Raw genomic sequence first — 24994 nt, forward strand, 5'->3', positions numbered from 1 at the left:
TCCCATCTTATCCTGTGGTATCTTGATACTGTACCTGTCTCCAGTCTGGTTACCCTGATGCTTCATGTGGCCTGTTGTTTGTTGGTGGGTCATACCAGCCTCCATCCCTGCTCAGTAGGAATCATTATCTGTAAAACCATAGCAAAGCATGGAACATTAAAAATAGGCTTATTGTGACTGGCCACTGAAAACCATTAGCCGAGAAGTGTATCTGATGGTGATGAATATGGGCAGCATACTTCCTAGGTAAGGAGAAACACAGCATTTCACTGGGAAAACAAGTCTGTTGTGATAGGTACTGACCTTCATTTGCCCTGTCTCCTGCCCAGAATGTGATTTTCAGCCTAGGAGAGTGAGGCACTGAAGTCCCACTTGAAAGTCAGAGGAATCTGGGCACTTTGTTCCCTGGGGTTCCTTTGAGAGAGCCATCCTCATGGTGGACCTGATCTCTCTAATGACCTCCTCCTCCAGGGGGGATTTGGGGTAAACTCCGAGATTGTCCTTGTTACTCTCAAGCAGAGTTAAAGACGGGTCTCTCTGAACTCAGGATTGAAGTGTACTTCCTTCAGCTGCGTGGGCTTCCATGTTCTTTCCATTCCAGTCTTCCCACCCCCCTTGCTTGTCTAAGCATGCCCATCAGTTTTGGGGTCAGGCTTCCAACTATTCCTAGGTGGAAGCAAATGTTAAGTGTCTAGGGGGAAAACCCAGGCCTCTTGCAGTTTTTCCTGTTGTTGGTTTAAATTTTCCGCTGCCTTGCAGTCTGGAAAACATGCCAGGATCCTGCCCCTGCAGCCAGGCACTCCTTTGGGGAATGACGGAAAGTTTTGGTAGCCTCGGTCCACTGATCCAGAACCAGCGGTTTGTGCCCGCCCCCTTGTTACAGACAGGTTGCTGCAGCCAGTCTGAATGCAGGACTGTATGAATCACTGCACAGCATCTCCCTCAGCTGTGAAATTTCCCTAGTCGATGACTCCCAAAGCCAAACAGACCAGCAGGTAAACAGGGCAACGAGGTAATGGTAACAGAGGGAGTATCCAGTATCCAGCAGCAGGCTGAGGTGAGCATGTAACTGGAGCCGCTTAGAAAACACCTGGCTGGCAGGATGTGTGCAAAGGCTTTAGAGGGCAGCCTCCAGGACTAGTGGCACTGAGGTGCAGGTAGTGAAAGCTGCAGGTAAGAAACTACTCGGTCCTGTTTGGGAGCTGGTCAAAAGATGCTCAAGGCCAGCAGGGAGATAGGCAGGAATTGCGAGGACGCAAGCTAGGAGCTTTAGGAAATCCAGGCAGCTACGGAGCCCTGTGTATTCTGTCTGCAATGGGGGAGGGGAGGATTCAAATGACCAGTAATATATATATTTAAAAATTTTCCCACTGCTGCCTGCAGTGTGTCATTGGGAGCTTCTGGTTGCCCGAAGGGGGATAGGAGCCAGGAGTTCCTGGGTCCTGTTCCTGGATCTGCCAGTGATCAGCTGAGTGACTCTGGGCAAGTCCTTTCTGCCTCCTGCCCCCCAGTTTTCCAGCTTGTACAATGGACATTGTGTTGAGCTGTTTTTTTATCCAGGATGTTGGCAAGACTTAAAGTTAACAAGGTTTTGCAGCCCATGAATGGCCTGGCATCTTTCAGTGTGCCATGTAAATATGTTAATTTGTAAGGTGCCATCCAAACTCTAAAATGATGTTTTCCTGTCTCTCCTCTGGCTTGCAAGCATCAGCTGTATGCAGGTCTAGTGCCACCCCCAGCATGTCAAGACAGACATTGTTCTTTGTCCATAGAAGGATAATTCAACCCCACTGAAAAATGGCCTCTGAGGTGCTGAGAACTTACAATTCCTCTTGGCTTCATCTGGAATGACTGGGTCCTGGTCCAGTGTGCCTGATCCCCATATTAGAGGTTGCCTCCTGAAAAAACTGTCCATCTAGGATGTGAAGATGATTATCCAGTGATCTCTCGCCATGGGGCTGATTTTACAGCCCGGAACTTGCAAACTGACTTGACCCACATGTGGGACTCCTCTGTAGCCAGTAGCATGGGATTTAAGTGTTTTTCAGACACGGATTTGGGGATAGCCAGTTGACCTTGTTTTTCACACAATGGGAGCCTGGCTAGTACAGCTCTGTGATTTCCATCACCAGCATCCAAGTGCTTCCCAGTCTCTACTGTGTGTGCCCCTTTGGGTAGAAAAGTGCCATTTGCCATCTGACTTGTGGTAAAGCACTGATATTTAAGGTTTAACTTTGAGTTTTGTCCTAAACCAGCCTGAGCTGCAGGACCTGCTCTCTTTACCTAAGCCATCTACACTGGATTCTTATTTCTCAAATATGGCAGTAAGGTCTCTCTTTGCAAACAGTTGAAAGAGAAAGAGGGTGCAGCAGGGTCAGGTGCCAGGAACAGAGAATTGTGGGTTTGCTGCTGGCAGGTTCCCTGTGTTTGAGGCTTCCAAACTTGGGATAAGAGGTGGGCAAGTGGCAGTAAGGTTGGACTTATATACCTAAATGTTCAGCATATCTTCTTGGATTGGCTTGATTGCTGCTAGGCATCAGACACAGGAGTTTACAATGTAGGTTGTTGGCAGGTATAGGCTTTAGGATGACCTCAAGGTTGACCATAATGAGCAGTATAGATATAGCTACAGAAACTAAGGGCCAGATTTATAAATGTATTCAGGCTTCTAAAGATGCTGATAGCTGCCTCATGGGATTTTCACAGGAGTTAGGCACTTGGTTCTTTTGAAATCCCACTGGGTGCATAATTACCTTTTAAAAATCCAGCCCTATACAGCTTTTCCAAGGTGGAGGGTGGGGAGGCGGGAATTGAACCCATACTTTCTGTGTCCCAGGTTACCGCTGAACCCATTTGTATAGTCAACTCTCTCTCGTATTATCCTTCCCAGGAGAGTGTGCATTTGTGCATGGTGAATGAACAGTGAGATGCAGTGGATTCATACCAGTAACCTAAGGTGCAGCAATCCTTAAAGAATAACTTGATTTCAAATTTCTATTTTTGCACAACTGGCTGCAGCCTGCAAAGAATGTCTTTTTATAACACAAAGAGAACAGCCACAAAATCAAAACACTTGATCCAATAACAAAGTCTAATTTCTGTACAAAGAAATGAATTGATACATTTTACTCTGAAGAATAATGAAAACCACTAATTAATCAAACAGGAACTGCCACCTTGCCATTCTGCAGAGATAGTTTAGGACGCGGGAAATTGAGATCAGCATTTGAATGCATGGAAGACTCAGGAGATTTTCACAACTCTTGTGAGGTAAGCGCAGTTGTATTCTTTTTCTTAGAATTACTTTTTTTTGTTGAAATAGAACTGTGTTTAATCATGTTAATAATCCTTTATAGATCTTGACTTTATGAAGTGGCTAGTGATTCTGGGTGTCTGTTTTTGGTTACTGACTTCAGAAATCTTAGTGATTAGTCACATTTAGAAATCTTGGCCTTTCTCAGCTGAAGACAAATTTGTCAGGAAAGGTGAAATGGAGCATCTACTTCCCCCCCAGTTCTGTGTTTTTAGAGGTGGTACCAGGTTTTAATCGCTTTGGAAAATCTGACTTTTCTCCAGTGTACACCCTGTGCCAAAGTTTGGGGTCTGCGATTCCCTACCACATCCGTTTCATCCTCACCACTCTGGCCTGGTATAGGTTACCAATACACTGCCCGTTCCAACTAAGAGCATGTCTACACCGGTATCTAGGGTTGACCTAAAGGTTGCTCGTCACTAGCTTGATCCGCCTATGCCATCCCTCCCCATCTGTCTCGTCTTGCAGTCCACACCAAATTGCTCTCCACTTGTTGAGTGGACTCCTTCTAGGAATCAGTCTGAAGTCTCCTTATCCTTCCCTCTGTGGTTTTTTTTTCCCCTCTTATTCTGGGCTGGGGTATGTGCAGAAGGGCCAGAAGTAAGGAACAGGAAATTGTGGGATTGCTGCAGGAAGACTTCTGTGCTTAAAGCCTATACAGCTGTACTGCTGAGAGGCAAGTAGGAGCAAGGTTGATGTTCTGCTGGAAGTTCATCAGAACTTCTGAGCCGACCTGGATAACCACCAAGAGCCCTGCAGTAGTTTACAGTGTAGGTCAGCATGGGCTTGGGACCAGCCTTAAAGTTGACCTTAACTAGTACATAGACCTACCATGAATGTCTGAAACAGTGAGGTGAGATGATATGAGTTTACAGCCCACTAGGTCTCATGCTCAAGAAATTTGCATGATAGTTCAGTCTATTTTTTTTTCTTGTTTTCGATTACTCTTTGATTTTATTACCTGACAGCCCTGTGGGCATCAGGCTGGTTGTTGTACTGAACGCAGCTGTAAAAGGCAGGTTTCTCTGAAAAACCATTCACCAAGCATAAATTTAGGAGGTAATTCCTGTGAAAGCTTCACAGTCCATTCCCAACCTAGAACGTGGGCTCAGACCTGCTGGGCTGTGCTGGTGGGGAGACCCCTGCAGGGTGTCCAGGGAGTTTGACAAGTAATGACAGTGGCTGACACTTAATTAGTAGGGACCTACTGAATTTGTGATTTCATGGAAACTGCAAAATCTGCAATTGTCCATGAAATCAATGTAAAAAAACAACTTTAAAATGCTGGCTCCCTAGTGGGAGCCAGTAACTCTTGGTGCTTGCAGCCTGCCTGGGAGGGGAAGGCACCAGCTGGCAGCGCAGCCAGCAGCCAAGATAGTGGCTACCCCCTCCGGGCCTCTCTAGCAGTCAGTGGTGAGCAGGGCCAGATTAACACACAGGCAGACTAGGCATGTGCCTAGGGCCCTGTGCTGCTGCAAGGGGGAGTTGTCCTCTCTGCACCATCCACACTACAGATGGCCCTATCCACTACCCTTCTCCTCCCTCGGATGCCTGGAAGAGGGTGCCGCTATGTAAATACAGTCATGCTTCAATATTGATCCAGTTCCCGTTGACTCACTGGCCAGCCACGGTGCACAATACGAAGCAAACAAGAAGGCTTATTTGCCTAACCATGTCGCGTTTAATAGAACTGTACACGTAAAACAAACAAATGAATCATCCCTTCACTTGCTCCACGTTTCTCATCAATGAGCAAGTGAGAACCAGGTCTCACATCTCTGCAACAGCAGCACTAGAAGAATGTGACGTACCTTGACTTTAGCAAGGCTTTTGATGTGGTCTCCCACAGCATACTTTAAAGCAAGCTGAGGAAATATGGGGTGGAAGAATGGAATGTAAGGTGGATAGAAAGCTGGCTGGATCATCAAGCTCAATAGGTAGTAATCAATGTCTTGAGGTCTAGTTGGCAGGTGGTATCAAGGTGAGTGCCCCAGGGGTCAGTTCTGGGTCCAGTTTTGTTCAAGATCTTCATTAACAGTTTGGAAGATGGGATGGATTGCGCCCTCAGTAGGTTCACAGATGGTGCCACGCTTGTGGGGGGTGTAGTAGGATTCAGAGTGACCTAGACAGATTGGTGGATTGAGCCAAAAGAAATGCCATGAGGTTCAATAAGGACAAGTGCAAAATCCTGCGCTTAGGATGGAAGAATCCTATGCGCTACTACAGGCTTAGGACCAACTGGCTAAGCAGCAGCTCTGCAGAAAAGGTACCTGGTGGTTACAGTGGACAATAAGCTGAACATGAGCCAAGAATGTGCCCTTGTTGTGAAAAAGGCTAATGGCATATTGGGCTGCATTAGCAGAAGCGTTGCCAGCAGATTGAGGGAAGTGATTATTCTGCACTGGTGAGGCTACATCTGGAGTAGTGTGTCCAGTTTTGTGCCCCTCCGTCCCCAACTACAGAAGGAATGTGGGCAAGTTGGAGAGAGTCCAGCAGAGGGCAGAAAAAATGGTTATGGGGGCTGGGGGGACATGACTTCTGAGGAGAGGCTGGGGGAACTGGGTTTATTTAGTCTGGAGGAGAGAAGACTGAGAGGGGATTTAATAGAAGCCTTTAACTCCCTGCAGGGGGGTTGCAAAGAGGACGGAGCAGGGCTGTTCTCAGCAGTGGCAGATGACAGAACAAGGAGCAATGGTCTCAAGTTGCAGCAAGGGAAGTTTAGGTTGGATATTAGGAAAAACTTTCTCCCTAGGAGGATGGTGAAGCACTGGAATGGGTTACTTAGAGAGGTTGTGGAATCTCCATCCGTGGAGGTTTTTAAGGCCCAGCTCAAAGCCTTGGCTGGGATGATCTAGTTGGGGCTGGTCCTGCTTTGAGCAGAGGTTGGACTAGGTGACCTCCTGAGGTCCCTTCCAACCCTCATTTTCTATGATAGTGTTGTCAACTCCTTGTGATTTAATCATGACTCTGTAGATTTTGGGGGAAGGAGGGGGGGGGTCTCCTCCCTTCCCTTCCCTTTTTTTCCTCTTTATGGAAGGCAGGAAAATCTTGTAAATTTTCCCTTAATCAAAATGCCTGCCTTCTCACATTATGGCTGACTGAGCTGAAGATAGCAAGATGGCCACTGCAGTCTATACCTGTAGAGATGAAGGTGCCTTTTAAAGGTAGGAGGCTGCCAACTTCTGGAGTGAGCTTGAAGCTGTGACCACAGACAAAGTGACTGCCATTGTTTCACCTGGCTGGATGGTACATTGCTAGGTCATAGCCATAGTAGGCCAAGCAATGGGGGTGGAGGTAGTGGACACTGATTGGGAACTCTTTGACTGAAGGGTATGAACAGGCTCCACTGAGCAGCCAGGGGTAGTGCAGTAGAAAAGGAAGCAGCCATGCTAACTGGGACTGACCTTGTGGGGGTATGAAAGCTGCTGTGGGTACTGCTTCTGGTACCTCAGCATTGCCCTGCAGTCATGCCAGTCTAGCAAAACTGATGCAACGTCATTTACTTTCATCGTTCCTTTGTATCTCTGCAGGAACAGGTAACAATTATAACAGCTGTTGCTCATTCCTAAGCACCAACTCTCCCTTCCCTTTTGTAAATTAATCAGACATGCAGGTGATTGGACTCAGTGGGCACATCTACACATGCTATTATTGTGAAGTGCTCTGGAGTTTATTGCTCATGGGTAGAGCATTTGCACGTGTGGGACCAAAGCATGTTGAACTGGCTGGCAGGGAGCCACAGGGGTCAGCCTGCCAGCCCAGGGCTGCTCTGACCCAACTCAACGTGTTGCAGAGGGGCTGGCTGGGGCATGAGTGTGCTCCAGTGCAGGTCTTGGCAGCAGGCAGCTCCTGCAGTGTAGCAGCCTCGTGCCCCAGCCAGCCCCGTCATCATCTACATGTGTGTTTTGTCCTGTGTAACTACTCTGCTGTAGGAAAGCTTTTCTGTCTGGCAGTACTATCCTACAGCACAGTAAATTAGTTCACTGTAGCCTAATAATGCTGCATGTGTAGATGGTGATGCTTTACAGCACAGCTTATTAGTTGGTTCTGCAGTAAAGTGTCTTGTGTAGACGCACCCAGTGTGATCTTTTTTCAGTGTTGCTACCTCTTGCAAATTGCTCATGAGCAGGGATCTTGGTTTTCTTTGTTTAAAAATCCCAAATTATCTGATTAAAATAACCCCCGCAATCTGTGTGTGTGTGTGTGGGGGGGGGGTCCACAAAGAAAAAGAAATGACTTTCCCTTTCTTATAGGTATTAGTTAAACACAATGTTTTATTAATATATTTCCAATTTTAAAGTGGGCTGGAAGCCTACCAGTGCCTCAATCATTATAATAAAATAAATTCTAAATATCTATATACCTATATATTTTGGTGTTTGAATTTTGTTTTCTTATCATAGAAACTCAGAGCTCCCCCTGCCCCCTTTGCTCACCAGGATGCCGATCCAGCTCTGGCTGTGTTCCCCTCCCTCCCCTCCCCCCGCTGCTTTATGGTGCTGAGTAGCCTTGATATGCCAGTGCCCCCGCACTCCTGACCTGCAGCCCCCTAGACCTGCTGGTGCCCCCTGCCCCCAGTGTAAGACTGAGTGAGTGGGTGTGGGGGGAACAGGGTGGGTGTGTGGGGAAAGGGGGTGTGGGCACAGGTGATGTGTGGGGGTGGTAGTGGTGGCACAGGTGATATGCCAGTAGGGTTGGGGGGCACATGCCCCCCCATCCCCTAGTTTTCTGCACCCACAGTGGGGCATGGGGCTACAGCTGGGCCGAGCCATCGCCGGGCAGGAGCTATCACCATGGCCCAGCAGGCAGGATCGGGTGTGGGAGGGAGCACCATGCTGCCATGGCTGCCAAGATGAGGTGTGCTCCCTGACTGCCCAGTAGCAGCAAGGGTAGAGCTCCTCGGCGCAGTGCTCTCTCCCATGCTGGGCACCTTCTGCCCACTCGGCTACAGTGCCAGCTGCTGCCTGGAGCTGGTTCAGCCTGGCTGTGGCCCCACTGTGGGTATAAGAATCTCTGGAGGCATGTGGCCCCTGGCCTCCCACCGCATTGATTGTGCTCCCTCTGCCCACCCCCCCATGCATGGCCTGTGTCCTCCTGTGCCCCCCTCCAAACATGTCATCTGTGCCCTTCCTCCCCTGCCCCCATAGACTTACCTGGAGGGAGCTGTGGGACATGCTCTCCACCACTGCCCAGGTGCCATGTGCATGTGTGTGCACATATGCACATGATGCCCCCCATGTCCTGCTCCCTCCAGCCCCAAGCAGCCCCTTATATGCTGGAACTATGCCAACCTGCCAGGGGAAACTTGCACTTTCCTGTGCTTTTCTCCTTTAAAGGAGAAATCCATTATTTTCTCCTTTAAAAGAGAAAATCCATATTTTTTTCTCCATTAAAGGAGAAAATTTCTGTTTTTCTGCAGCAAGGAGTTTTTCTCCTTGCTGATGCCCCTTACTCATGGGGTTTTGCTATCTCCAGGAGGACCTTCCAGTAATGCAAGAACCTCCACCATCCATATAATTGGCAGAACTGGAGACTCAGACAGAGGTCTGCATACCAGCTCCGCCCCCAAACTCAGGAGTAAAACCTTCTGGCTACCTGCTGCACTTGGATTTTTCTTTGCCCTAAGGTCTGGGCAAAGGAGAAAAGCCCTCAGGGAGCCTGAGACGGTGGAACAGGAAGAGTTTGGGAAGTACTGAAGGGAGATCCAAGTACAAGACCAGTTCTGGGGCAGAAGGAAGGAGGGATACTTAAAATAGTATTTATTACTTTGAACTATTTAGACAATTTAACTGTAATTATATTTATTCTAAAAAGACTGCATTTATTGTGATTATTGGACAATTTGTATATTAATTTAGTGGAAGGATATTATGAAAAAATGAGCGACTTAAAACCACTGTTGAATGTATGACAATTTATTAGTTGTATAAAAGGAGGTAGTACAGTAGTTATATTGGAAACCTTCAGTAAATTATAGAAAACTCTGCTTGGGTTGGGGGTTCTTCCAGCAGTAACAAAGGGGTTCATGTTGTAAAGACATTGTTACAAGTAAAATTCACTGTAGCTCACATCTCTATTGAAAAATTATCAGAAAACTTGGCGTATAGAGTATAAGGAGGACTTTGTATTTCCAGCTGCATATTGTGGCCCTCATAGAGTAAAGTGGCGCGAGGAGGGGATCACATAAGGAAGTCGGAGGGGCAAGACTAATGGGACATATGTGACAGTTCCCCATTCAACTACTGCAAGGGGAAAGCACAATTAGCATTTAGGACTGGAAGGCAGTCCTAGGTCAAGTTCATTCCTGTACTGCTGTAACTAGTCATGTCCTGTACTTCCGTTCTAGCTGGCAAGGAGAGGCCTGCATTTGTGTTCGATAAAAAGGGACTTTTTCAAGATAAGTCTCTTTCACTTTCACACTAAGAATTAAGTCAAAAGAGAGATCCAAGGGTGGCATTGATACTTAAATAATATCTCATGATAGAGAGAGAGGAGAGAGTGGGCAAACATTATGATGTTGCAATCATGACGTCTGATATCTTGAGCTTAGAGTGAAATCAGTGGATTAAAACTGAATGCAAACAAGTTTTGTTTTGCTTTTCGTTAGTAACTTTATTGAGAAACTCGCCTCAATCTTTCTTGTTGTTTCTCTTTTCTAGCTCTGCCTCCTGTTTCCCCCAGTCCACATTCACCTCCCTGCAGTTTACCAATTTCAAAAACATGTGACCATTGGGACCGATAGTTTTTGTAACAAGAAGCACCACACTGAACATCCTAGCCTCTGGCCCCCTAAGCAGGGACTTAATACAGCCGTCATGGGCCGCACATTTAGTAAATGCTTTAGTCTCTGAATAAGAAAGTGTAAATCAAAATGAATCTGAATGAGGAAGAATGAATCAGTGCATCTTAATTTTTAAGCCTAATACAACAGCATCAACATTTGTGGCATGTAAGGAGACTCCTTAGTGCAGCCTGCTACTGTGGGTTGATCAAGAATCTGAGAAATCTTGGCTATCCTTGCTGTCGTGATCAGTACTTTCTTGGGGCCTATCAATTGTAAATCTGTCACCTCGGATACTGGTGGTTTTGACAAGCACAGCAAAGTACGTAGACTTCACAAAAAATTTAGCCGAAGTTGCAGAAATCTAAGTGCCATTTGTCTCAAAGCTAATGTGAGAATCCTGTGTACTTGGACTTCCCTTGAACTTTCAACTAGGCTGTAATCCCAGCACAAGAAGCCCTTCTCTTCAGGACTAGTTTAGCTGGAGAGATTCATTGAGAAGGGCTAGGGAAAATGAGGCAAAGAAAACTGAACTCTATGAAGCCGGACAGCCATGGGGTTCTCAGAGTTGTTGTAAGACCAGGCGTGGGCAATTATTTGGGTCCAAGGGCCACATAGGGAGTTTTGATGAGCTGTTGCAGGCCAAGTCAGCACCCCTCTTCTCCCCCCCGCTCTCCCCCACAGCTGTGGGCAGGTGGGGGAGTAATGTTTAGGAGAGGCTGGGATCAGATGCCCCTGCCCTCTGGGGAGTGGGGTGTGTGTGGGGAGGGGTGGAGAGGGGGTGTGTGTGTGTGTGTCTGCAGGAGGGGGCTGCCTGGGTGCTAGGTACCAGGAGCTGGCTGTGGGTGAGGGGAGGGAGGGCGGAGTGGGTGGTGCATGCAGCAGAGCTTGCCCAGGCAGCATGGTCTGTGCTGCCCCTGTGGCGCTCTGCATGAGGCTGAGCCCTGCCCTCATGATGTGGCAGCCCCAACTCCCAGGAAGGTGTCCAGGAGCTAAAGCTGGAGCCTGGTGCTGGGGCAGGAGCCACCCGGCTGAAGCTGCTTGCCCACCCGCCCAGAGCAATGTGGTGCAGCATGGCAGGGGCAGGCGCAGCTTCTGGTGGGCTGTTTTCGATGCTGCTGCAGCCAGCGGGGTGCTGCTCTGGGCCCCCTACCTCCAGCAGCAGCTCTTGCTCCTACCGCACCATGCTGCACTGCTCCTGGCAGGCACACGGGCCTCTGGCTCTGCATTCTGGCCGCCTCTCATTGGAAGGCAGCCGGGAGCTGAAGCCAGAGGCCCCATGGGTTGGGGTAGGAGCCGCCCGGCTGAAGCTGCTGGCACAGTGTGGGGCGGTGCAGCAGGGGCAAGATCAGAAGCAAGAGCTGCTGCTGGAGGTAGGAGTGCAGAGCAGCACCTGGCTGTAGCTGCACTGGAAACAGACCCACCAGAAGTTATGTGCTGGCGAGGGTTTGGGCTGGCGGGAGCCCAGCGCAGGCTGCCCTGGCATGAGTGGGCAAGGCATGGCCCCAGGCGGTGTGGTGGAGGCACCTGGTGGACTGGATGCAGCCCATGGACCTTATTTTGCCCACCCCTGTGTAAGACAGTTCCTTACTATAAACAAGTCCTGATTGATTTATTTATTTATTTTACTTCCTTATACTTGAGGCAACACTCACTATTTTTGGTTTGCACATTACTTTCCAAATGTTACTTCTTCATTCATGATAAAGGGAGGTATTGATTTCCCAGTAGTTCAACTGGTCAGCTGCCAAATAATGTATTTCTTCTAAAGACAGCATTACGATTTAGGAGTAACTGGCTCAGTTTCATTTCACTTGGGGAGTGAAAGTCCCAGTGTCTAAGGTTTGTATTAATAAACCAAAAGATGTTCATATTTGTTGTAATATAAAAAAAATTGCCTGACCTCACTCTTGTAACAGAGCAGTGTCTTGCGACGGTTCAGCGGATTCAACCGAGCTTCCTCCATTCATTCCCATTCTCGGTATGTCTCGGTGCCTGCACACCCTCTGCTATGCAGGAATAGCGTGTCCTCTACTCCCAGTGCCTTGAGCTTGTGAGTGGCTGGCTGCAAGGGCCCCAGAAAGGGTAAGTTAGGAAGATGTCCTCTAGCCTGAAAGGGCTTTGTTAACTGTTAGATTTTCAGTTTTCTAAAAAAAATAAAAATGCAGTTTCACAATCCCCACAAATAGAAGTAGGGCTGGGTGAATGTCATTCACTGAAGGAGGATTTCAGAACGGTTTCCGTGTTGCAATATTTTCAAAACAACCTTCAGATTCTTCATTTCAGAGTGGACTCTTTCAAACACGTTCTGTTTTTTAAAAAAGTTTAAATAACTCGGAAATGAAAATAAATATCACTGGACCAAGAAATCTATTATTCACTCAGTTTTGCTGTGAGGATCTTGTTTTCCATATGTAGTGGTTTTAAATTCCCAGGAGCTTGCTGTCTCTGCGGGCAGCTCCCGTGGTGTGAGGCAGAGCCAGCACAACCTGCTGCAGAGGAGAGATTTGCGCTCTGTGTGCTGCTTCTCTCAGGGAGGCTTGGCTTTCATATTTTTTTCTCACCCTCTTTCTCTGAATCTCAAAGGTTCAAATATAGCATTAGGATTAATTGCATCTTTAATATTCAAAGAGCATTTGGGAGACTGTTATGGGAGCACTGTGTCCATTTCTGATGTGTGCACTTAAAGGATGCTGACAGACAGGTGAGGGCTCAGAAGAGTGCTACAAGAGAGATTTGAAGGCTGGAGAGCCTCTGACAGTGAGGGACTAAGGGAGCTCAATCTATATTTAGCTTGGCAAAGAAGAAGTAACTCAGTCACCATCCTGAAGCACTGTACAGGAACCAAAGGCTTATGAGCTTTAGATAATTTCTGTGATTCTAAGGGCTGGAAGGGACCTTGAAAGATCATCAAGCCAGCCCCGCTGGACTTTTTGCTTTGGCAGAGGATGGCAGATCAAGAGTCAATAGCCACAGCTACACAAAATCAAATTGAAAACAAAAGGTGTGATTGTAATGGGATGGCTTACCTCAAGGAAGTGTTGGGTTTCTCATTTTGAGGTTTTCAAATCAAAGTTGTATGTCCCTTTTAAATGCTGTACTTCAGCTCAGCCAGAGATTATGGCCTTGGTGTAGGCATCAGTGGGTGAAATGCTATGCATTATTTAGGAGGAATATCTAGAGGGGTGTCTGCACCAAGCACATCCCACCCACCTACTCCAGTTCACATGCAATGAATCTGGAAACGTGCAGCTGTGGCCACTCAGTCATCATGAGTTGGATGATCACACAGTCTGGTGGGTGGCAAGTTGGCTTGGGAGTCACACTCAGAGAGTGGGTGGACAGGTCGGTATCGACCTGGAAGGATATGGGCAGTGAGGTCCCCCAGGGCTTGGTCCTTGGACCTGTGCTCTTCAACACCTTCATCAGTGACTTGGATGTGGGTGTGAAGTGTACTCTGTCCAAGTCTGTGGATGATACTAAATTGTGGGGTGAAGTGAACAAACCGAAGAGTAGGGAATGATTGCAGGCAGACTGGGACAGGTTGGAAAAGTGGGCAGAACCCAATAGGATGCAGTTCAAGAAGGACAAATGCACCTAGGGCACAAAAATATCCAGCTCACCTACTGGTTGGGAAGTGACCCTCTCAGCAGCACAAAAGCAGAAAGGGATCTCAGAGTCATCATGTGCTCCAAGATGAACATGAGTTGTCAGTGTGATGAAATCATCAGCAAAGCTACCGCACTTTATCCTGCATCAGCAGATGCATGACAAATAGATCCAAGGAGGTGATACTTCCCCTCTATGCGGCATTGGTAACACCGAAGCTGAAGTACTGCATCCAATTTTGGGCACCGTACTTTAAGAAGGATGTGGATAATCTCAAGAGTGTCCAGAGGAGGGCCACTCGTATGGTTAAGGGTTTGCCGGCCAAGCCCTATAAGGAGAGATTAAGGGACCTAGATCTTTTCAGTGTCTGCAAGAGAAGGATGAGAGGGGATCTTGCGCTGGTCTATAAAGTCATCAGGGGAGGGCAGCAGGGAATAGGAGATACTCTGTTTACTAGGGCACCCCCTGGAGTAACCAGGAACAATGGCCACAAATTGATGGAGAGCAGATTTAGGTCGGACATTAGAAAGAACTTCTTCACGGTAAGGGTTGCCAGAATCTGGAATGGGCTTCCAAGGGACGTGGTGCTCTCCCCTACCTTGGGGGGCTTTAAGAGAAGACTGGGTAGGCATCTGGCTCTTTCCTGCCCAGACAGGGGGTTGGACTCGATCTGTGGAGGTCCCTTTTGACCCTAGATTCTATGAATCCCTAGTGGCTGTTCTCAGACGTACCAGAGGCCAACAGATGCTTCTTCATCAGGTATTTCCAGGTTTGGAGTGTGGGAGGGGGAGCAGGTAGGTGGGAAACACAGATAGTGTGATATAAAAAGTCTCTAGGGGATCCCAGTAGACCCTTCTGGCCTGAAAATCTAACATAACCAGCACTGAACAAACTGGAGCTTTTAATTGCAAGTGCTATGAAAATTTAGGTGTGCATATATCATAATAATCTCTGCCTTAGTTTAGAAACCAGTCCATCAGGGCCCTGTACGTTGCTAGCAAATTGCAGTGCGCATGTAGCACAAAAACCAGCTTACCTTGCTATGCCCCCTCTCTGTATTAGCAGTGACGGAGACTTTGTGTAAACTATGCAATAAGATACAGAAATGAAAAGTCATCTGTAAAAACAGAATATTAATAATTAAACAGTGACTTGTTTCTCCTGCCATAAGGGCTGACTTTTCAGTGAAAGTTAAAGTGAGTTGGGGGTTCATAGATTCATAGACATTAAGGCTGGAAGGGACCTCGGATGATCATCAAGCCCAGCTCCCTGCCCCAGGGGCAGGAAGTCAGCTGGGGTCATAGGATCCCAGGAAGAAAAACATCCAAATTTCTCTTGAAGACGTTCAAAGTGGGTGCTTGAACCACCTCCGGTGGCAGTCTATTCCACACTTTAGGGGCTCGGACAGTAAAGAAGTTCCTCCATATGTCCAGCCTGAAACAGTTGTGGAGGCGTTTGTAACTGTCCGACCTTGTCACCCCTCGGGGTGCTCTGGTGCACAGATGTTCCCCCAGATCCTGGTGAGCACCCTGATAAACTTATAGGTGGCCATCAGATCACCCCTGAGCCTGCACTATTCCAGGCTGAAGAGTCCCACAGCTCTCAGCCTCTCATCATAAGGTCTGTTTTCGTTACCTCTGATCATGCACGTGGCTCTCCTCCAAGTCCCTTTCATCCATAGTGCTACCCAGTGTAGCACTGCCGAGCCTATAAGGATGCTGCAGGGTTTTCCTCCCAAGGTGCAGAACCCTGCACCCCTTGGTGTTAAACACCATCCGATTCTCACCTGCCCATTTCCCGAGCCTGTCAAGGTCAGCCTGGATCACCCCCCCTGTCCTCAGGTGTGGATGCTTTATCCCTAAGTTTATTCAACTAAATATTTTTTCACTGGAAAATGTGGACTTAAAACCCAAAAGTTTCATCAGAAAAGGGCTGTCAGTTTTTAAGTAAGGAATTTGTTGTAAAATGGGGGGAGAAACTCCTCAAAATAGTGAATAGTCTGGGGGCTGAAGTAATCACCAGCTGATACCTGAGATGTGGGAGGGAGTTCTGATTCAGACCAGGGACTACAACCTGGATCATCTTTTGTTCCTTCCTTCTCAGGCTGTTGGCTCCTCTGGCAGGGGGTTTCTCTTTCCCCTCTCACCCTCATCACTACCACCAAAATCTTCAAAATGTTTGGAGTTTGTGGTGATGTGGGTTAGTAAAAATTATTTTGAATCTCAAAGCTTCATGGGATTAGAAAAGCTTCTTGCCCAGCTCCAGTGAAAGTCAGTTCTGAATGGTTCTCCAGTATCTGCTGGCACTCAGACTGCTCATACATCTTAAAAGATTACTGTAAGGGGAAGTTAATCTTCTTCCCAACTCCATGGTGTCCCATCAGACTAATATTTCATACTCCTAAATAAGTTGTCTTGCGTCTGCCTCTGTGCCTAGTTAAGATGCTTGCACGTTCTGTAGTGAAGCTGAAGTTTCTACTTCCTGTCTCTGCCACCCTGGGATACAGTACCCTTGTTCCCCTTGTTTTTGCCTCTGGCAAGTTGGAGTTTCTGGTTTTGTGCTTTCTAGATGTGTTATGAGGGTCTGAAGTGGAGACTTTGGGGAGTTGTTTGGTTAATGGATGCCTGCATACACAGGTTCCTGGATTCAGTGGCTCAGGAGGCCTCTTCCAGTCCTACTTTCCCATGCTCTCACCATTTTAGAGACTGGTAAATGAAGCACACAGACAAGTGAGGCCCAAAGTAAGCTAATTTTTGGACACGTAAATTGAGATACTTGGATGCTGGACTGAGCTTCCCATTCTCATAAAAGCTTGGCAAATAAAAAAAGCATGCTTCATATGTACTTAACCTGATTATACTCTCAATCTACCTCTTGTCTAGCAGTGTCAATCTACTCTGCGTTTGGGACTCAGCTGGTATCCGTTTCTAGACAGGTAGTTAGAATTGGCATCCCTACCAGTTGGTAGTCTGCTCAGTTTGGAGTTAGCAGAGCTGGCAGGGGCCAGGTGTGCCACGGACACTGGCATTACGGGTTAACTGTTACAGTGGTTCACTTGGTCACACAGCTAGTCAGTGGTGGAGCTGAGAGTGGCAACCTGGCTAGGCTGTTTTCTGGCCCAGACTGCCTTCTACCTAACCTGTGCTCCCTCCTTCCATGCTTGGTGATGCTGGTGAATGGCACAGCCAGTCCTGGTTGCCTTCACATTGTTCCATGGGCCTTGTAGTTTTATGCTACTGTGTCAGCTCCTTTACCTCGTATACTTTTCCAGTCGGCCCCAAGCTTGAGCAGCTCGACACTGCTCTCAGGAGAGGGCTTTCTGCACCCTGTTCTCTAAGCCTGCCTTTAGGGAGTTCATATATATTCTGTTACCAAGCACTGAGCTAAGATTTTCACTTGCTGCTTAGAGCAGTGGTGGCCCTCCTTCATGGCAAGTATGCCACAAGTTAAGTCCTAAGTATAATATAGGACACAGACAGAAGTTACATTTGTCACATGATCAGCCCCTTGAAAAATGCTCTACAGCTGTCCCCTGACAGCAAATATCTGTTGCGCTAGGAGCGTTGGTCTAACTCACGGTGTTTTCCGTGAAGCACCATGAGTTAGACCGAGGAGCTGCACATCTGTCAGTGCTCATAGTGCCACTCTAACAATCAGCTAGTGCCATCACCCCGTACCATGAATCCTGTTGCCAGTTGGAAGCAACAGTGCTGGAAGCAATAGCATCCCCCTCCACAGCTCCCACAGGGCCAAACCCTCGAGCTAGCACCAATCCCCACCCCACATACACACCCTCCCCTCCCTGGCTATTGCTCCCATTCCTTTTCCCTTCCACATTTGTGGCACATGTGGCCACAGGTTGGCTACCACTAGTTGAGGGGATTTGGATGCCTGCTTTCTTCCACATGAGATGTGAAACGCAGAGCCAACTGACTGTAATGGGAAAAGGTCCATGGAGCTCAGTGGAGTCTGGATTTCACCCAGAGTGTCTTAGATAGCTTTGAACATCTGTATGTTGAAGAGCGAATTTGAAACCTGAACATGTGCTCTGCTCTTGCAAGACGCCCAGGTTTTGGTAGCCTTAACATCCAATCCTGTGATTTAAAAAGGTCTCCAAACTCTGTTTCCCAAAAGACAAATATGCTACTTTCAGGGAAGATCAAACTGGGGAAACCTGAATAGCCTTTATTCGGTCAGATTACCTTCCTGTTTCCCAGTGAGCAAAACACAGGCAAGCTCTTACCAAACGTAGAACTGTGCATCAGTTAAAAGATTCAGCACCTACCAGGAACTGAGGGAGAGTCTATTTTGCAAGGAAGGTAACAGAGAAACTGTTCTTTAGCATTTTTTTTTTTAATTTTACACTTAAAATAGAAGACCGTGCTAAATTATTTGCCCTCCAAAGTCTGTAACTTGGGTAGGGCTGAAAGGTATTTGTCTTGTGGCTCATGGCATTCTGCCATTAAATATACAAAGTACCTCTTTGTCACTTGCATATACCTCCCAACCCCTATTGTTAGCACTAAACCTCTCACTTATGGATTAGTACATTTTCTTTGGCAGGGCTTGGGAACAGTCTTGTACCAATTAGACGGATGTGATTATTGAATTCCACCCCACCAGAAGTTAGTACTGAAGACATTCCTTTGTGTTTCCTTTGTTACGCTTCAGAGAAGTCCTTTTGAGTCTTAGGACTTGTATCGGCACATCCACAAGATGATTAAGACACATGCGTTGCTAAAGGAGCACCCTGTGTGTTATAAGCTGGCCCTGTAGTGCCTCTGGTTTTATTAAGAATGTAGTACAGTAGTACCTGTCATATGGCAGCTAACACAAGGCACAGCCCTAGCAAAGGCAAGTGATAGTTTTAAGATGTTAATACTAGGATTAAAGTTTACAAGGAAGCATGAAGTTTACCTTGATCTGATCAGGAAGTGTGAAAACTGCTAACTGATCTGTCTTTAGAAGCTCTTAGTGCACATTAGTTACCTCCTGTTGTATAACCTGCAGTAAGAAAATATCTTCCATCCTTGAACATGCATCCTATATCCTGTTTTATCCCCTCTGAATGAATGTATTGTCACATGGGACTAATTTGACTCTTCTTTTATATCTAGCAGAAATTTATTGGGTGGTATGGCCTGGAGACATTAGCAAATAAAGCTTGCCAGTGGCCTGCTCTAGCTAGGAGTGTCTGACTGGCAGCTCAGTTTGTGCCTGCCCTTGCTAACCAAAGGTGGATGGTAATATATGCTTGCTGTTCTCCTTAATAACTCCTAGACTGTGTTTGACATAACCCTTTTATGCCCTCTGCTCGTGGCAATGGATTCCTGGAAAGACATGTGCTAAGGACCATAGGTGGAGGGAGAAAACATTATTTGTGGGGGCTGAGCATGCACATACATGTGTGCACATGCCCCCCTCCGGCAGGTAGGTCTGTGGCGGAAGGCAAAAAGGCCGGGGGGGAAGGGCAAGTCAAGGTCCCAGCGGTGAGGGAGGGAGTGGCGCACAAGCAAGACCCACCTCCCCCAGCCCCTGTTCCTGCTTGTGCCCCTTTCCCTCCCTCATTGTGGGGGCTTCGATCTGCGCCCCCCCCATGGCAGTGTGGGAGGGAGTGGGGCTGGAGCAGGCTCTTCCTGGTACGAGGTTGGGCAGGCAGCAGTGGTCCTGGGAGGGGGTTGGGGGGCTTATGGTGAATTTTGGGGTGGCTGCAGCCCCCCCATAGCCTCCCCTCCCAGCACCACCATCTGCCCTGAGCACAGGCCAGCCCGGCCCCCCTGCCGGGAAGAGCCCAGTGCACTTCAGGGAAGAAGGCCCCAGCCTGCCCTCACCCTGCGCAGATCGGAGGACACCTGCCCCCCATGCCTCCTAGGGTGCGCATAGCAGCAGGAGCTGAACCCCCCAGATGATCCTCTCGTGGCTCGGTCTTGTGTCCTGCCCCGGCTGTGCAGCGCCTGCCCCAGCCCCACTCTCTCCCTCACTGCTGTGCACGCGTCCCTCCCCACCCCTGCTGCAGCCGCCAGAAGCCCATGGCCTTGTGGCCCCGCTGCTGCCCCATGGGTGCCCCCCCTTCCGCCATCTGTGCTAGGGACCCATTGCTGTTGAGATCAATCCTTCCTTGGAAGGTGCTTTACTCGCCGTCAGTGGCTGGCACAGATGGAACAGCAGCAAGTTGTAATTTTTCAGGTGCTCAAGGCTACATGTTAAGTCTAAACAACCAATATATGAAGAGCAGCAGTGGTGTGTACATTAAGTGTATCCCTTTTACTGCATGACCAAAGCTCTGAAGAACTCCTCTTACCGCAGGTAAATGCTTTCTGTTTAATGATGACCCTTGTACTGTGGTAGGAACAGCCCCATCCCCCAGGATGTAGCCCAAATGGCCTGAGAAGTCCCATGCAATGATGGTTCCCAACCTTTTTTATGCTGCGGACTGGCATGGTTGCAGGACAGGGCACATGGAGCCGGCTGCCTGCTTCTCAGGGCTTCCCAGCATTACCCCTGCACATGACTGACAGCCTCTTGCCTGGGTGGACAGACGGGGGTCCAAGCAGCGGGCTTGTGCCACGACCCGGCACCCAACCCTTCGTGGCTTGGTGCCAGGCCATAGCCCAGTGGTTGGGAACCTATGCTATACAACATGCTTCCTCTACCTCAGGAATCAAAATCATGATCCACAGCACTTCCAAGCCTGACTCCCAGCTGGCTTTGCTGGTTGCTCACCCTGGCCTGGCAGTTCCTGGAAAAAACTCTGAGATCTGTACAATCAGGTTTCCTAGCACACTCCTAACTCCATTCCAGATCCTTTCCCCCAGGTGGATGAAGCCCTAACACTCATGGTTTATAACAGTGGTGTTTCTCTTATGGAGACTTGGTGGGGGTTCAGTGTATTATACAAGACCATGGGAGCTGAATGTAGCAGCTGCCTGGCTCATGCACTCTTTCTCCTGGCAGAGCTGTGCTGCAGACCGGGAACAGCAGGGGAATATCAGTTAAGAGGTCAGTGTTGTCCTCAGGGAGGAATGGGAGTGGAGTACAAGGTCTGGCTCTGGATGGGGGGTTGTCTCACACTGGAACCTGGGGGGAGCAACACGAAACGGCTTGAAAAAGTAACTAGTCCTAAGGATACAGAGTACTCAGCAACATTTTTCTTCTTTGCATCATTAATTTCCTTTAATTGCCCTCACGCCTCCTGCAAATCAGCTAATTGTCTCTAATTGGCTCTTTGATCACGTTTGTTCCCTGGTTGTTTCAGCTTTGGCAGTTTGGATCTGCTCCCCGATGGTGACATCTTGTTCCTGTTGGAGTCCTTTCTTCCACTCAGCATATCTTGCTCTCAAACTCCATCTTTACCTGCGCCTGAGACATGTCCCTTTCTCAGTTGCTTGCATGGTGCTCCTGTTGCAGTGGTGGGGTCAAGTCTTCATGAAGCCTGCAGCTGGAAGATTAAATTGTGAAATGATTCTCCTCCAGAAGGCTCCCAGGAGCCTGGGAAGTAGGACCCTGTGCTCTAGGACAGGCTGTTTATACTGGTCTACAATTTGCTGGGGAGAATCGTAGGGAAGCAACTGAAGTTCAGAGACCCCTTGTGTCAGGGACATTTATTGCTTACATCTCTGACATTGTCCTCGCTTGTGATTGTTTTGTGCACCTGTGAGCTGCTGTTTGACGGATCGAGGCTGTCGGTCGCGGTGTCGCTCATTCTCTGCTCAGCTCTAGCATGGGAAGTTGACTTTGTGGTTTGTGCAGAAAGAGTGCCCTGCTTGTGCTTTCTGTACTCGAAGAAATCATAAATAGGGACCTACTTAATTCCTGATTTTTCAGATTTCATGGAAACCGCAAAACCAGGCATTGTTGGTGAAATCCACCCCCCAAAAAACCTACTAAAAATAAAATGTTGGCTCTCAAGTGGGGTGAGGGGGAGCTGCTGATGCAAAGGGGCGCAGCCAAGACGATGGCTGTGTCTCCCTTCTCCCACCTTCCCCGCCCCTCCTCGCCACTGATTGGCTGAGATGGCTGTCCATTGCACAGTCCAGCCCCTCTCCACCAGTCAGCAGTGAGGGGTGGGGCTGCAGAACGGCCAGCCCTTGGCCAATTAGTAGTGAGGGGTGGGCTCACCAGGAAAAAGCCGTGAAATCACGGTGAGTGGCCCATGAAAATCCCTTTTGCTCACTGCAACTTAGATCCCTAATCATAAATCTGTAACTCCATGTACGCAGTGCTTCTCTCCTCCAAATGCAAATGAGTGTCTGTTATGAAGCCAGCAGGAGCAACAGTACTTTAGATTTAGGGTGCCTAACTTTAGGTGGTATAACTCTGCATAAAGCACTGCTGGGCTACACGAGTTCTGGATTTGGTAGTATATATATATGCTATTGATATATTCAAGGCTGTATGCATGTGCATCTTGGATTTTTTGGTGTGGTTCTGGGATTGGAATTGAGGCTTTGTCCACATAAATACCTGGGCATCTCCTGACTTTGTTTCAGTATGGCAGACAGTTTCCAAGAATCCAGTGGTATCTACTCCCGGGCAGAAATGTAATTGGATTTGAGGCTAGGACTTGGCTAGGCTCTAGGAGGAAGAGCCCTTTCATTTAGAATTGATTGAACAGGTACATAATTGAGTTGGGGAGCTAATTAATTGCCTTTTTTAGAAATGACTCAAGTAAGTCTCTCTCCTCTGCTGTACTGTGAGGAAAAGTCTCTGCTGTTTCTTGAAAGGGGAAATATTTAAAGGAGACTAAGTGCCTCCAGTCGCTCAATAAAATGAAAAACTTGTTGATAGCTTCCTGTTAAAGAGAGATTCCAGCCATGAAGCTAGAGAGAGAGGGAATATCAACTCAGGAGCATGACAGGCATCTGGGGACTGGTCCTGACAGCATTATTCTTGGAGCTCTTTTATATCACAAGAAGTTTTTTAGAGATCCATTAGACTACCAAGGTGTCCTGTCCTAGTCAGTGTGAGTAGAGGGGCAGAATTGGACCATCCGTGTTTGTGGGGAGAGGTGCATGGGGTTCTTCCATGTTATTTCATGTCTGTGCCAAACCCTGTATATGTGATCTGTAGCATGTGTATGGCTTAGGAAGTTATGGAGAGCATGTAGCCAAATTGTACCTGAGTTTATTTGATTGCTTGTTAAATTGCTCAATTGCTCTAACTGCATAATGACAAGGCTGCTTGATTAAGCAGAACATAATGTGTCTGTAAAATACACACAGTGTTGCTTTTAGGTCAAAAGCCAGATAGCTCCTGTGTGGCACATTTGTGTGTCCTGGAGAAGTGTGCTTGGTCTTTGATTCTTCTGATAAGGGGTAGGTGAAACAGCAGGTATCAGCTGAATCCTCTGCTCAGCTGCCCCAAGGGAAGCAGGAAGAAGGAAGGGTAGGATGTCACCTTAGAGACCAGCTAGTTCGGAGATGCTGATGAAGGGGGCTGTCACCTGTAAAAGCTCATGCCTCTGAACCAGTTGGGCTCTAAGGTGACACTGTGTCCTGTCTTCTGCCTGCCTTGGGGCTCATATGTCTAACTACAGCTCTCTAAGCAAAGGAAATACAGGCCTTAGTGAAGGTAGATGAATTCCTTCCAGTGCCTGCCTCTACTTTGCTGGTATTTTCTACGTCCCCTCTTGGTTCAGTGGCATGACTGAGGATTTACTGTATCACATTCTCCTAAAGCAGGAGTGTCAAACTCATCTAGCTACGTGGGTCTGTGGGCTGGATCTAGCTTGGACAGAGCCAGGCGAACCAAACACCATATGCATCTTGTGCCCGGTGCCACTCCCCAGTGCCACAGACAATGCTCGCAGTGCCAGGTCCAGCTCACACGCTGCTGGCAGCACAAACCCCATAGTGGGCTCAGTGCATGGTGCACAAGCTGGGTGGGTGCTGCTCGTAGCATGGTTTGTGGCACCCTGCCAGACAACCTTACGTGATGGCTCTGGCATGCTGATGCAGACCAGCTCCAGGGCCAGTGTGTGTGGTTGGTCTGGCATGGGCGCCATGTGCAGCTTGTGACCTGAATTGACCCCCTGTGCTGCGAGCTGCACTCATAGTGCCAGATCCAGCCCACATGTCAGTCCAGCTCTGCGTGCCATGTGGAGTTGTTTGGAGACCTTACAGGCCAGATCATGTAGCTCCTGAGGCTGGATCCGGCCCGTGGGCCATATGTTTGATATCCCTGCCTTAAGGCTTTGAGATCCTGCTATGATGTTTTACCATCTCTTCTCAACTTATTTTAGGAAAATCTGTCAGGCATTGGAAGCTCTGTGCAAAGACTTGGCAAATGCATGGCATATATCATGAAAAAAGTTACCAGTGACTGCGAGCAATGCTGAGGCCAGGGGAAGATTTTCTAGAGAAAACTTTGGGAGAGGTCTTCCTTCAAACAATTGTTTACCGTGGGGGAAAAATATCTAGCATCTGCTAAGGGTTTTTCATTTATGTGAATAAGCACTAATATTGAATGAAGTGGTTGGCTTTGATCCTCGTGTTAAGGAGGCCATATACTTATGGTTGGCATTCAAGAGTTCTGATAAATATCCTGTTTTTCTGGCTGTTGCAGTTTTCTTCATTTTAGGGGCTTAAACAATAGAGATGAGCTATATGCGAGCACCTTGGTCTTTTAATGCATTTGCCTTTGCAAGGTCCCTATGCACTAAGGCAAAGTGGTTATCCCCACTGCCAGTGGAGAAGCTGAGGCACAGAAATTAAGTGACTTAACCAAGGTCTTACAGGAAATCTGTTGTAGAGCAGAAGACCAAACCTGGGTCTTCCTAGTTCTTTTCTATTAGCTAATCATTGCGAGAGCCTTCTCTTTTGATGTGGCTAATCCACCAGGTGCGCCCCATGCCCTCCTGTGGTGTGTGCTGCGACTGGGTGCCAGAGGTAATTAATGGTCCAGAGCCCTGGTGACATTCTGAAGATGCCACGAGCCTCTCATTGCTATGGCTTAGCTTTAGTCTCTGCAAATGAGCCCTCTCTGAGCTGTGCTGGTTCAGACTGACCACTGCTTTGTTTGAGGGGCAGTTGTATTTGTAACCGGTGCGTGTCTGTGTGTTTGCTAGCCGTAGCTTTATTTGAATGCAGAAGCATTCATTCTGGGACTTCAGCTGGGCACAGAGGCCTGGTTCACTCTCACTGCTGCTTTGTGATTTATTAATTTCATTCTAAAACTTGACACATTGGAAAATGTGGCATTTTGAAATGGAGCTTTCCAGGGTACCTGCATCCAGCTGCAAGTTAGTATGCTGGGACTGTCAATTATTATTGGACCTAAGGTCATCTCATTCT

The 24994-nt window shown here is 47.9% G+C and overlaps 1 protein-coding gene across 8 annotated transcripts in view; it reads left to right on the forward strand.

The window, feature by feature from the left end:
* Positions 1 to 24994, forward strand: part of ST3GAL4 (ST3 beta-galactoside alpha-2,3-sialyltransferase 4) — a 182697-nt gene that overhangs the window by 108975 nt on the left and 48728 nt on the right. For 6 of the 8 annotated variants that reach the window (XM_090026779.1, XM_090026777.1, XM_090026778.1 and 3 more), the window contains one exon: positions 3167 to 3270. The exons of the other annotated variants lie outside the window; for them this stretch is intronic. In XM_090026779.1, coding sequence (XP_089882905.1) covers positions 3167 to 3270 — 104 coding nt within the window. The remainder of the gene's footprint in view (positions 1 to 3166; positions 3271 to 24994) is intronic. 8 annotated transcript variants of the gene reach the window in all.

Source organism: Crocodylus siamensis, chromosome 14 (genome assembly GCF_052110815.1).
Source record: "Crocodylus siamensis isolate JL-2025a chromosome 14, ASM5211081v1, whole genome shotgun sequence".
NCBI classification, from domain to species: domain Eukaryota; kingdom Metazoa; phylum Chordata; order Crocodylia; family Crocodylidae; genus Crocodylus; species Crocodylus siamensis.